The 13,739-nt window shown below is 53.5% G+C and overlaps 2 protein-coding genes across 2 annotated transcripts; both read left to right on the top strand.

Annotated features, from left to right (window-relative positions):
* Positions 1–3,782: 3,782 nt before the first annotated feature.
* Positions 3,783–4,682, top strand: FFAR1 (free fatty acid receptor 1). The gene has a single exon (XM_059044407.2). It carries the CDS (start codon positions 3,783–3,785, stop codon positions 4,680–4,682), a length of 900 nt encoding a protein of 299 aa, XP_058900390.1.
* Positions 4,683–8,775: 4,093 nt separating this feature from the next.
* Positions 8,776–9,800, top strand: FFAR3 (free fatty acid receptor 3). Its single transcript, XM_059045696.1, is given in 4 exon segments — positions 8,776–9,191; positions 9,193–9,391; positions 9,394–9,475; positions 9,478–9,800. Coding segments are annotated over 4 exon segments (1,020 nt in total).
* Positions 9,801–13,739: the final 3,939 nt, after the last annotated feature.

Genomic DNA, 13,739 nt, shown 5'->3' with positions numbered 1-13,739 from the left:
AAGGACCTAAAGGCAGCCGCCTGCCTGATGAGGCCTGGCACGGGCTCCCTGGCAACCAGCGGGTGACTTGCCACCCTGGACCTGAGCCTGACTGCTGATATCAGCCTACTTCATGACCAATTGCCCGAGAGATGTGGCTGTCATCAGGCCCTGCTGAGGTGTGCACAGCAGGTGACCGGGCAGCGTTGGGCCTAGAACACAGGCAGCCCCCCACCCAGCCCCGGACCTCACCGTCCTCTTGGAGCCGAACAATTGACCATTCGTCCGACTCACTGAGTCCCTGCTATGTATGCAACATGCAGTGGACAAAGCACACAGAAAGCGTTGCCTTCACTGACCAACATTCTAGTGGAGGAGCCGGCAAATCTGACGTTGCAGAGTCGTGGGTGCTTGGAAGAAACCACAACGCAAGATGAAAGCAGAGGGGCTGGAGCAGGGGAGGGTCCCATTTGGATGCAGGGATCAAAGGAGGCCCTCTGAGGAGGGGACACTGGGCAGACACCTGAACTGCCAGGTGGGAGGGCCAAACAGAGAAGAGCTTGAAAACCCGCTGTCTCCCTTTATAAATTTATGTATTTATTTTTGGCTGCGTTGGGTCTTCGTTGCTGCGCACAGGCTTTCTCTAGTTGCGGTGAGCGGGGGCTACTCTTTGTTGCAGTGCACGGGCTTCTCATTGCGGTGGCTTCTCTTGTTGTGGAGCACGGGCTTTAGGCGCGCAAGCTTCTATAGTTGTGGCATGTGGGCTTCAGTAGTTGTGGCTCATAGGGTATAGAGCACAGGCTCAGTAGTTGTGGCTCATGGGCTTAGTTGCTCTGCAGCATGTGGGATCTTCCCAGACCAGGGCTCGAACCTGTGTCCCCTGCACTGGCAGGCAGAGTCTTAAGCACTGCACCACCAGGGAAGCCCCTGCTGTCTCCCTTTGCACCCAGCTTTGCTCATCTACCAAATGCTTGTCACAACAGGTGAAATGGCACTCCTGTTCACTTTTCCTCAGTTCTGTCAGTTTCGCAGCGTTTCCCAGAGACAAAATACTAAACAATAGGTCGCAAGTTCTTCTACATTCCCAGAGAGGTGCTGGACGACACATGTAGGACTTAGAAGGGGGGTGACCAAGAATCAGTTTGGTTCCTGGGGTATGAAAAGGAAATGAGATCCTTTCTTTGGAGGGAGCCGTGGATATGCTGAGAATCTCAGGCTGCCTGCTCTGGAAGCCTGGTGGGAAGCACTTCCAGGGAACCACTCAGAGAAGCTTATTCTGGGTGACTTGGATTTTAGGGAGGACATGGGGGCCTGGTGACTGACAGCCACACCCAAGAAAGCTGAAGTCCAGAGAGACCATACTGTCAGCCTGAGGCAGGAGAGAGACAGACAGAGAGACACGTGCACAGTCAGAGACAGAGAGAGAGAATCACAGAGACAGCTTAGGGCCGCTTTAAATCTCAGGACATCTCCTTAGAAGGGCAGGATGACCCCAACAGGGAGGTGAACGACCAAGTTCTCAGGGCCTGAAAGTTAAGCGACCAACTGGAGGCACGAGCCACCCGACGTCCCTACAAGTGCCCCAGGGAGGAGTCCCTTTTGACATCCGTGCAGCCCAGAGAGAGGCAGGGTGGAGACCACAGCCCGGGTACTTCAGTGCCACCGAACTCGACTTTGCTAGTTCCAGGTCTCTCCTCCTCTCCCTCCTGCCAACACAGGGAGGGGTAGAAACCACTGTCATCAGGTCAGAGGGGAAAGGAGAGGGAGGATGGAGGAGCCCAAGGCCTGTGCAGGTGCAGGGAGAGTAGAAGCTCTAACTGGGAATGAAGATCTCATTATCCCACATAGTAAATGCCAAGTGGAGATGGTATGGGTGACTAGAGGGACTTTTCATTATTTGGGAGTGAGCCTGGGCCTTCCCACAAGCGCACCCAGGAGTAGAGAAGACCAAGCCCCCAGAGCCAGTTTGAGCGGGCTGGCAGGGGTGGGGATGGAATAAAGTGTGTTCTGGTTGCACCACCAACCCTACTCTTTAGAGGTGCTGATAAGTCCAAAAGATACATGCACCCCAGTGTTCATTGCAGCACTATTTACAATAGGCAGGACACGGAAGCAACCTAAGTGTCCATCAACAGAGGAATGAATAAAGAAGATGTGGGTACATATATACCATGGGCTATTACTCAGCCACAAGAAGGAGCGAAATTGTTCCATTTGCAGAGACGTGGATGGACCTAGAGACTGTCATATAGAGTGAAGTAAGGCAGATGGAGAAAAACAAATATCGAATATTAACACATATATGTGGAATCCAGAAAAATGGTACAGGTGAAGCTACTGGCAAAGCTGAAATAGAGACACAGACGTACAGAACACATGTATGGACACCAAGGGGGGAAGATGGGGGCAGGATGAACTGGGAGATGGGGACTGATGTATATACACTGCTACGTATAAAATAGCTAACTAATGAGAACCTACTGTATAGCGCAGGGAAAGCTACTCAATGCTCTGTGGTGACCTAAGTGGGAAGGAAATTCAAAAAGGAGGGGATATATGTATACGTATAGCTAAGTCACTTTGCCGCACAGCAGAAACTAACGCAACATTGTAAAGCAGCTCTATTCAACAAAAATTTAAAAAAAGAAAGGTGCTGGCTATGCATTCTTTACTCCCCCCCAGGAAAAGCCCACATTTCTAACCTCTCCCCTTCCTGTGTTTGCATCGTCTTGGAGCCTCACCTCCTTCTGAGCTGCCCCATTAGCTGCTTATCCAGGCTGTGAGTGCCTCAGGCTAATGGCCCTGCCTCCCCGCCCTTCTCTCACTTCCGGCTCCCTGGCCACCCTCCCTCAGGGGACTCCTGAGCCTCAGAGACATCTGGCAACACCAAGAGGTGAGTCCCTCTTTCTGTGGCTTCTCTCCCGGCCAACAATTTTTCCTCAGATCCCCAGATGCCTCCGCTTAGGGGGAACCCCTGAAGCCGGCTAAAGTCACTCGCTGTGACACCAATGGGAGCTCGCTTACCCCTGGACTCTCCCCGGGCGACCTCCTTCTCTTGCCCTTTGCTACAACCTACACCCCGACTTCCCCTCGGCTAGGCGTTGCCACCAGCCCCGCACTGCCTGCTGTCGGGGAACATCTCCTGCTCTTTCCAGGGAACTGGGGAAGGGGTGCGAACACAGGAATCTAGCTTCCTTGCCCGAGAAAAACACATACTGTCGGGCTCAACTCTGTTCATTTTTTTTCCTTCTTCGTCTTTTTAAAGATTTTTTTGATGTGGACCATTTTTAAAGTCTTTATTGAATTTGTTACTATATTGCTTCAGTTTTATGTTTTGGTTTTTTTGGCCACGAGGCATGTGGGATCTTAGCTGCCCAACCAGGGATCGAACCCGCAGCCCCTGCGTTGGAAGGCAAAGTCTTAGCCACTGGGCCGCCGGGGAAGTCCCTCAACTCTGTTCTGAATTCTCTCCACCGCTTGTGTCCCCAGAGTGTCAGAAGTCAAGAGGCCTTCCCTCTTCCGGGACCTGCATGCCTGTGTTCCATCTCCTCCCGTTACACCACGATCCCTCGCTTCCTTGTAAGGGGGCACATGGTGGAGAGAAAACAGAGGATTGACGGCTAGTGGTCCTCGCTTCTAATCCAGGCCACCTCCCCCTACCGGCGTCTGTCTCCCAGCTATCCCACTAGATGGCTTCTCGCACCCTGAGCGAGTGCTGAAAGCAGTCTGTGACTCTGGGAGCCCCCCTCTCCTGGGCTCTGAGAGCTGAGGCCAGGGAGCCAGTGGAGCGCACGAGGGGCCCCATGGACCTGCCCCCGCAGCTCTCCTTCGCCCTCTATATGGCCGCCTTCACGCTGGGCTTCCCGCTCAACGCCCTGGCCATCGCAGGCGCCGTGTCCCACGCCCGGCTGCGCCTCACCCCCAGCCTGGTCTACGCCCTCCACCTGGGCTGCTCTGACCTCCTGCTGGCGACGTCTCTGCCCCTGAAGGCGGCGGAGGCCCTGGCCGGGGGAGCCTGGCCCCTGCCGGCCTCACTCTGTCCTGCCTTCGCCCTGGTCCACTTCGCTCCGCTCTATGCGGGCGCGGGCTTCCTGGCCGCCCTGAGCGTCGGCCGCTACCTGGGCGCCGCCTTCCCCTTGGGCTACCAAGCTGCCCGGCGGCCGCGCTATTCCTGGGGCGTGTGTGTGGCCATATGGGCCCTTGTCCTCTGTCACCTGGGGCTGGTCTTTGGGTTGGAGGCTCCGAGAGGCCGGCTGGACAATACCAGCTCCCTGGGTATCAGCACGCCAGTGAACGGCTCTCCAGTCTGCCTGGAGGCCTGGGACCCGGCCTCGGCGGGCCCTGCGCGCTTCAGCCTCTCTCTGCTGCTCTTCTTCCTGCCCCTGATCGTCACGGCCTTCTGCTACGCGGGCTGCCTCCGGGCACTGGCCCGCTCGGGCCTGAGCCACAGACGGAAGCTAAAGGCGGCCTGGGTGGCCGGTGGGGCTCTGCTCACATTGCTGCTCTGCTTGGGACCCTACAATGCTTCCAACGTGGCTGGCTTCCTGCACCCCAGCATCGGAGGCTGCTGGCGGAAGCTGGGGCTCATTACAGGCGCGTGGAGCGCGGTGCTCAACCCCCTGGTGACCGGCTACTTGGGAGGGAGCACTGGCCGGGGGACAACACGTGGGGCAAAAACAAAAGGGGGGCCACCCCAGAAGTAGTCGTTACTGCAGGGGGCAAGGGGCAGGGAGCAGCAGAGCCAGACTGCGTCTCCGGGCGCTTGGCGAGGGCTGCTCCAAAGGAACTGCAGGGTGCTTTTGCCTGTGGGGCGTCCCCGGAGCCACTTATGGGAAGAACTGAGCCTGGCAGAAGATGGCATCCCAGGTGGAGAAAGAATGGAGGCCTGGAGCTGGGTCACAGGAGGAAGGTAAGCTGCCTGTGCACACATCTGCGCGATCTCCCACCTCTGTCCGTTTCTCTCCTCCTGAGTCCTGACTGGCCTGACTGCCAGGGTGCCCTGTGGGGAAGGAGGAGGGAGGTTTTGCTTCTAAGCCAGAGGAACTGCCGCCACTCTGATGGTATACTTTGGGAGACGTTACTCCAAAATCATTTCCTAGGAAAGACCATTTCGAATTTCTGAGTAAGAGGCCGGAGGCAAGGTAATGACACTGTTATACCATTTGACACCCACAGGGGGCAGCATTGGAACTGTGAAGAGGGCACTGGTAGGAAAAGATGCGGGGGAGGCGGGGGGGGGGGGGTGGGTACACTAGCAACACCAGAAATGTACCTGACAGTCACCAGGCCAAGTACTTTACAGGCGTTGTCTCATTTCATCCTCCCACATTCCTTTCATTTAGCCCTGCGGCCGCTGTACAGATAAGCAGACTGCTCACTGCAAGAGGGTGTCAGGCAGAGGGGCAGACACCGACTCAATTCTACCCTGTGCTTTGCTCACCAAGCCGTGGGTCTGGCATGGGGCTGCTTCCAACCAGGGGAAGCAGCAACTTATTCTAATTTGAACAAAGGCACTCCTCAAGCAGTGCGCCCTGGTGCTGGGCTGCGCTCACCTGCAGGGTGTACCTTTTCCTAATTTGCACTAAGGTGCTGCGTGAGTTGGCTGTGGTCCTGGAACCAGGTATGATTATCATCTTCATTTTGCGAGGTTTAGAAACGTACCCGAGGCCCTACGGCAAAGAAGGGGTGGACATAGGATGTGATCCTTCCAGGAGGATCAGGGGACATTTGAAAAGCTTGGGGTATCAGGGTTAACCCCTGTCCTTGTGCTCCCTTTTGCGAAGATGAATGGTAGCCCCCTGAACCCGAGAGAGTGGGCAGAGGACAGTGGCCGCAAGAGCCAAACGTCTGCGCATCTGCTCTGAGGCGAGGAGTAGGAAACAGACTTGTTCCTCTAATGACGATAAAGACATGAACACACAGAAGCAAAAAAGTGGTAGCTACGTGCCTGACGAGCACGAACTGGTTTACACAAGTTATCTCTTTCCGTGCCTAAGTGTCTACAAGGGGGGACTCCCCTGGAGGGCCAGCGGTTAAGACCCTGCACTTCCACTCTAGGGGGCACGGGTTCGATCCCTGGTCGGGGAACTAAGATCCCGCGTGCCATGTGGTACGGCCAAGGAGAAAATAAAATGTCTACAAGGGCAAGAAATTTTTTTTTTTTTTTTTTGCGTTACGCGGGCCTCTCACTGCTGTGGCCTCTCCTGTTGCAGAGCACAGGCTCCGGACGCGCAGGCTCAGCGGTCATGGCTCACGGGCGTGTGGGATCCTCCCAGACAGGGGCACGAACCCGTATCCCCTGCATCGGCAGGCGGACTCTCAACCACTGCACCACCAGGGAAGCCCAAGGGCAAGAATTTTTGTTTCATTCGCTGATATATCCCCAGCAACTAGCATAGAGCCGAGCACACGGTAGGCTTGCAGTAAATATTTGCTGACTGAGTGAATGCTCATAACAGCCCTCCAAAAGAAGTCTTATTATCTCTGTTTAAAAATATGGAAATGGGCCAGAGAAGTTCAGTCACTTGCCCGAGGCTCTGCCGAAGCCAGAAACAAGTTTGTTCTCTGCGCAGTGGTGACATCAGAGGATTTCAGCGGGGAGGCAGAACTCCAGCCCAGGCAGCCCCTCCTGTAACCCGAGAACCACTCTCCTTTCCATGGCACTGGAGCACCTGCTGGTGCCGGGCCACTTCTTCCAGGGACTTGTGCCTCCTCCACTTAGGGGAGATCTCAGTTCCTCCCTGGGGCCCCGCACGACCCACCCCCAGCATCCTCTGGTGACCCTCGCTCCTTGGGCCCTGAACTTTCTACCAGTGCCCCTAGCAGGTCAAGTCTGTGCACCGCCCCCCCGTTCCCTCTGCTTGCACTGTTCGCTCCAGGGGCTCTCAGCCTCTGTGTTATTGATGTCTTTATTATCCTCCCACCACTCAGACCCCCCGAGACTGCTGTACTTCTTGTTTTGTTCACTGCTGTACTTCTAACAACTTACCTGAGATAAAATTTACTTATCATAAAATTCACTCACTTTAAATGTACAATCCCGTGATCTTTGGTAAATTTACCGAGGTGTGGATTATGTTATATCACTATAATCCAATTTAGGACATTTTTATCACCCCAGGAAGAGCCCTCATGTTCACTTACAGTTAATTCCATTTCCACTCTTAGTCCCCAGGCCACCAGTAATCTACCTTCTGTCTCTACACATTTGCCTGTTCCCGACATTTCATAAAAATGGAAACATACATGGTCTTCTACGTCTGGCTTGTTTCACCTAGCACAATGTTTTTAGGTTTATCTGTGTTAAGGTGTACATGGGTATTTCATTCCTTTTCGTTGCCAAATAGTATTCCATTGTGTGGCTGTGCCACATGGTTTATCCATTCATTGGCTGACAGACCACCAGGTGATGTTTCCACTTTTTGGTTATTATGACTACTGCTATCACGAACGTTTATGAGCAAGTCTCTGCGTGGACATATGTTTTCATTTCTCTTAAGTAGATACCTACAGCAGAATCGGGTTACGTGGTCGATTTATGTTTACCTTTTAAAGAAACTGCCAAACTGCCTTCCAAAGTGATTCCATCATTTTACATTCTCGCCAGCAATGTATGAGGATTCCCATATTTCCACAACCTCACCAACACTTGGTATTATCTGAATTTTTTTTTTTTTGCTTATAGCCATTCTAGTGGGTATATGAAATGGTATCTCATTGCACTCCATAAATATTTGAATGAATAAGTAAATACTCTCTGAAGCTGGACAGAAGTTTGAACCCTGGTGGCGAGACTTAACAAGCTGTATTACCTGGAGCGAGTCATTTCCCCACTGTGAGGATTTCAAGACACAAGGTGATGCCCTGAGAAGCAGTGGGTCTGCTATGGATTATGCGCCCACTAAAAGGTAGCTGTCGTCCTCATTGCCACCAATGCTAATATTATTACTATCAGCCCAGAGACAAGCCCACACGAGTAACTGGCGGCCCGCATCTGTCAAGGGCTCACCACACTTACCGCTTAACTTAGCCTTTGGCACGTATGAACGCTTTAATGTACACAAACCTATGAGGTTGCTTACGATTATCCCTGCTTTATAGATGAGAAGGCAGAGACACAGAGGGCGTAAGTCACTTGCCCCAAATCACAGAGTTAGTAAGCGATGGGACCAGCATTGAACCCAAGCCCCGGCTCCAGAGCCCAAGCTCTACATCACTGTGTCACACTTCCTACCCTTACAACAAGGCAAACTGGATGAGTGCCGTTCTAGAGGAGCAGATAAAATTCAAGTAGCGGATCAGCGAGAGGAAGACGAAGTCTGCTCATCCCATCGAAGGCTGCTGGGGAGCCAGGCACTCAGGCAGTCGTGGAATTTGCCCCTCGTTTTGTGTACTGGGCCGGCACTGCTAACAGAGCTAAAGGCATCTTTTGTGCTGTTGCTCAGCAGCGAGTGACATGATAGGCACTGCCAGGTTTTTATCAGTTCTGCCAGATAGTAGCTCACCGGCCTTGTTCTGGAGGAGCCAGCAAGTCGCTGAGAGGCAGAGAACTTGGGTTCTCAAACCAGCAGGTAAACCCGGGACCCTGAGGGGCTCTGTGAAGGGCACCCAGGTGCTTAGAGAAAGGAAACAGGAGACGGGGTCTGATCAGGAAGAGAGGGACAGGAAAGGGATAGGAGACAGGGTATGGCCAGGAAGACAGGCAGGCTGACCCCGCTGGGGAAAGCACTGGGGGCAGGAGGGAATGAGGCTGGAGATGATGTTCCCTTCTGATAGCTGAGAGGCGGATGGTGCAAGATGCCCACCCAGACTGCCATCTCTGTCCCTCTCTTGCTAGTGGCCGTGACCGTGAACACCAGCTCAGACCGGTCCTTCTTGCTCGGCAGTCACCGGCTCTACTTCTCCGTGTACCTCTTCACCTTCCTCGTGGGGCTTCCCGTCAAGCCGCCGGCCCCGGTGATCTTCGCGGGCCAGCTGGCCGCGCACCTGCTCTTGCTGAACCGGACCCTATCGGACCCGCTCCTGTTGCTCTTCCTGCCATTCCGCGTGCTGAAGGCAGCGAGCGGCTCGCGCTGGCCCCTGCCCTTCACCTTCTGCCCCTTCTCCAGATTCCTCTTCTTCACCGCCATCTATCTCGCTTCCCTCTTCCTGGCAGCTATGAGCGATGAGCGCTTCCTGAGCGTGGCCTACCCAGTTTGGTACAAGAGCCGGGAGACAGGCGGGCCTGGTCAGCGGGGCCTGCTGGCTCCTGGCCGCTGCACACTGCAGCGTGGTCTATGTCACTGAATTCTCGGGGCGCTCCTCCCCCACCCAGGGTATCAACGGGACCTGCTACCTGGAATTCCGGAAGGATCAGCCGGCCTTTCTCCTGCCTGTGCAGCTGGAGATGGCTGCGGTCCTATGTGGGGGGGGGGGGGGGGGGGGCTGCTCATCACCAGCCACTGCTATAGCCGCCTGCTGCGCATGCTCCGTAAGGGAGCCAGCCAGCGCCGGCGGAAGACGTTGGCGGGCTCGCAGCAGCCGTGCTGCCCGACCTCCTCGTCTGCTTTGGGCCCTACAACGTGTCCCACGTTGTGGGCTACATCCAGGGTGAAAGTCCGAAGTGGAGAAGTTATGTGCTGCCCCTCAACACCCTGAATTCCTGTGCCGACCCCCTTGCCTACTATTTCTCATCATCTGGGTTCCAAGCCGACTTCCAGGGGCTGCTGGGGAGGCTGACTGGAGCCTGTGGCCCTAGGTGGCAGGAAAGCAGCGTGACACTGAAGAGTGGAGGAGAGGGGCCGCCCCAGGAGCTGCTGTCTAACCTAGAGGCCAGGGGGTGAACTCTAGGAGGGCTCTGGAGCGGGAGGCCAGGGGGACCGGCCTGCAAAGCGGATCACCCCTGGGGCAGTTCCAAGCTCAAGTCAGGCAGAACCTTGGAGAGGCGGGCGGGGGACCTGCACTGTCTGGGTCCGAGCAGGTACCCAGCCCTCCTCAGGATGTGCCCACAAGAGCCCAGCTCTTGATCTCGCCACACTGCCCTCCCGTCTCATCCCCCAACATGCTCAGCGAGCGGTCAAGGTGAGAGAACTCTGGAGAATAAGGAGCTCCCCAGGGCAGCCGGCGAGCTCCTGTGCTTTGCTGAAGGTGAAGGAGGAGTTGAGAGCAGTGTCCAGGGTCTGAGGGAGCTGCCCAGTGACTTGGGACAGGAGAGAGGAAGAATCTGTCCTTCAGAACTACTAACTCAGCTGGGCAGGAACGGGGACACAGGACTCCAGGAATGAGGGAGCATCCTGCCGTCACATGCGCTCTTCCAGAAAGTTTCCACTGTTCAATAAATTCAGACTTTCAGGGACGTTTATGAGAAATGACAGAAGAAAAATTACCTAAATAAATTTGGGAGCAAGCAAAAGAGAATGTGTTTTCTTGATTATTTTTTTTATGGTGTGTGTGGGTGGTGTATGTGAGTGTATCTTAGGTGGTGTTGATGGATGGAAGGATAAAACACGAAGACTCTGGGGGCTTCCCTGGTGACGCAGTGGTTGAGAGTCGGCCTGCCGATGCAGGGGACACGGGTACGTGTCCCGGTCCGGGAAGATCCCACGTGCCGCGGAGCGGCTGGGCCCGTGAGCCGTGGCCGCTGAGCCTGCATGTTCAGAGCCTGTGCTCCGCAACGGGAGAGGCCACAACAGTGAGAGGCCCGCGTACAGCAAAAAAAAAAAAAAAAAAAACCAAAAACCCACAAAGACTCTGAAAGAAAAGTGTTAAACTATAAGATGCCTAGTTGCTGGGAGAAGATTTGGATTGGAAGAATGAAAATAATAGCTAACCTATCTTAAGGGTTTAGCCTGACATCGTCTTCAATCTTCTCAGTAGCCGTGAGGCAGGTACTATTACTATTCCCATTTTACAGGTAAGGGAATGGGCCCGGCGAGGTGAAGTCTCTCACCTGAGATCCCATAGCCAATAAGTGACTGAAGCAGAACTGGAAGCTGAAATTAGCTGACTCTGAAACTCAGGTCCCTGAGCCACTCTGCCACCAGCTATGTGTCATCTGCCGTGACTGGGCCCAGTCAGACTTCCAGGGTCGGCTAAGGCAGTCTGACCAGGACGAATTTAAACAGGCCACAGTGAGAAACAGAACTAGATGCAAAGCAGATCAGCTATTTGTGTGGATACATCCTCTTCCCAGGAAAGAAACCCTCTTGGGAAAAAAAAAAAAAATGAAGAGAATTAGTTAGCCCAGTTGACTTCGGGCTATTACAAAGACTAATGTGTGTTCTTAAGGGCTATTTTTATCAAACTGTTATCACTTAGTAATTTTTCGTTTTCCACTGAGGGGCGGTGCATGAGAAAGAGTTGGTCAGGGCCTCCTCCCATGGGGAAGCAACCAGAGAAATGCTGGCACCTGTTTGCACTGTCAGCTTTATTATTTCTTTTTTAAATTAGCTTTTTTTTAAAAAAAAAATGACAAACCAAGAAGTCTCTTTATTTTTTTATTTTGGCCGCACCGCACAGCATGTGGGATCTTAGTTCCCTGACCAGGGATCAAATGCGCGCCCCCGGAGGTGGAAGCTCGGAGTTTTAACCACTGGACCGCCAGGGAAGTCCCGGTCAGCTTTAGTTCGAAAACATTTATGGTGCACTTACTGTGTGCAGACGCCTGCGGCTCAGAACTTCCGGGATTTCAATAATAACGTCTTTAGCATCTGTTTTCTTCCTGAGGTTAAGCTCGCTGGGGAATGAGGACTGGCTGTGGATGGGGACTGGGTCTCAGGTGGAGGGAGAGAGACATCGTCTCTGTACAGAGATGAAGGCATGAGCTGTCCCTCTGTCCCATGGCTCATCTGTCTGTCCCAAGGCACTCAGACCTTGATGTGAACGCGGGTCTGCGTGGTTCAGAAAGGGCACAGTGGTGACGTGGAGTCTTGCAGCTCCAGGTATGGTAGCAAGGACCCACGAGTGAGCACAAAGAGGAGTTGGAAACCCCGCATTCCAGAGAGAGCCATGAAGAACAGGAGTCTGACTCCTCCCCCAGAGTTTACACCGAGGAAGAAGAGGCAGCTTAGCTGGCTTTGCTGCCCCCAGCCATCACCCAGGACCCCACCCCTACCCTAGTCTGTGTAAACTGAAGGCTGACGAGTGGGGAGGATGAAAAGTCATCAGAGGCTGGGTGGTGGTGAGGGCAGAGTTGTAGTGTTCTCCATATCTCTTGGAAGTCAAGGGAAAGGGGTGCTCAAGGAGTAGAGCGCGCGTTCTGGGGCAGCTGCCCTGTGCCCATCTAAGCAGAGGAGGGAGATGGGCAGGAGATGGTGTGGGCGTGTATGTGTGAATGATGGGGCACCAGGCACTCTCCCCACCTGGCAGAGCAAGCAGGTATGAGGCTCCCATGGATGAGGGCATCGCAGGGACAGGGCTGAGTGGGGGAGTTCTGGGTGCTGGGAGAGGTCAAGCCAGGTTGGGTCTCCCAAGACCGAGGTCAGAAGAACTCAATTCTAGCTGCCAAAGAGAGCCAGCACCCGGGCACCTGACTCACAGCAGACACCAAAAGCTATTCAGTATTAGCTAAAGCACTGTTTCTCAAACTTTTGTATCATTGTTCCCTCAAGGAGCCTTTCTGGATCTTTCCCTTCCCCTCCCTGCCCATGAAATTTTAATACAACAGACATACTATGTATCTGTTTATGTGTGTGCCTTTTGGAAGGCCACAAACCACTGTAAGACTTTTTGGCTTCCCCAGAACTAATTTTCATATCTTTGGGGACAATACTGACTGTGCTGAGAGCACATGAGCTAGATAACAGGTCTCCTCACTCACAGAGTGATGAAGCCTGTCTCACACAAACTGCAGCCCACCGACGTTAGGTTCGTTATCTTGCTGGAGCAAAGGAGACCACATTCCAGAGGAAGCATGAGGCATCTCACCAAAGAAGAGACGGGGTTATTAGCGGTCTGGGGTAAGGGTGACGTTTAGGTGATGCTTTGATGAAATAGTATTTGATAGGCTCAAAGCACAGGAGGCCTGGGTAGAAAGAGGTCAATTTCAGGCCTGGGCTGAGAAGCAGACCCAGGGTCCGATTCTTTGGAAAATACAAAATAAAGATAAAGGTAGAACTTTGTGCCTGAAAACTCCTTATCTGAAGCTCTGGGGGCTGAAAAGCAAGGCTGCTTCTCTGTGTCACAGGCTCCTGCCCAGAGCCTGCAAACAGCAGAGGAATGTTCCATTCTCACTGACGGGATTTCAAACAGCCACGTTTCTGACAGTCGGTGATTTTATTTTATTTGTTTATTTTAAATTTATTACTGTTATTATTTTGGCCTTGCCACACGGCTTGTGGGATCTTAGTTCCCTGACCAGGGACTGAACCCGGGTCCTGGCAGTGAAAGTGTGCAGTCCTAACCACTGGACCACCAGGGAGTTCCCAGTCTGTGACTTTTAGAGAACTAGGTTTCTTAGCAGTAAAATTTTGTTAATAAACAAAACAAGTTTCTAAAGGTTTATAAAAGGGAGTCATTGATGGCCATGGGAGTAGGAACCTTTCCCTCTTAGAAGGAAGTGTCCCCCCGCAAAACCTAGGGCAGTGTAACCCAGAAGGATGGGAGGAAGTGTAGACTCCATTCATCTCTGCCATAGGTTCCCTGGGCCACAGGTCAAGTCTCAGCCCGTAGGAGAATGGGGAGGAGGCTAGGAGTTTTAAATCACCAAGCGTGACCAGAAACCTAGGGAAGCCACTCAAGAAGGCATTAAGAAATTGGCAAAGATGGTCCACCGCAGCCCGACT

This window comes from Kogia breviceps, chromosome 18 (assembly GCF_026419965.1).
Source record: "Kogia breviceps isolate mKogBre1 chromosome 18, mKogBre1 haplotype 1, whole genome shotgun sequence".
Classification (NCBI taxonomy): Eukaryota; Metazoa; Chordata; class Mammalia; order Artiodactyla; family Physeteridae; genus Kogia; species Kogia breviceps.
The sequence above is the reverse complement of the archived record's forward strand: the minus strand, read 5'-3'. Positions and strand labels throughout refer to the sequence as shown.

What these genes read in the sequence shown, in the direction of transcription:
- FFAR1 (XM_059044407.2), top strand. Translation starts at nt 3,783, where the DNA reads ATGGACCTGCCCCCGCAGCTCTCCTTCGCCCTCTATATGGCCGCCTTC.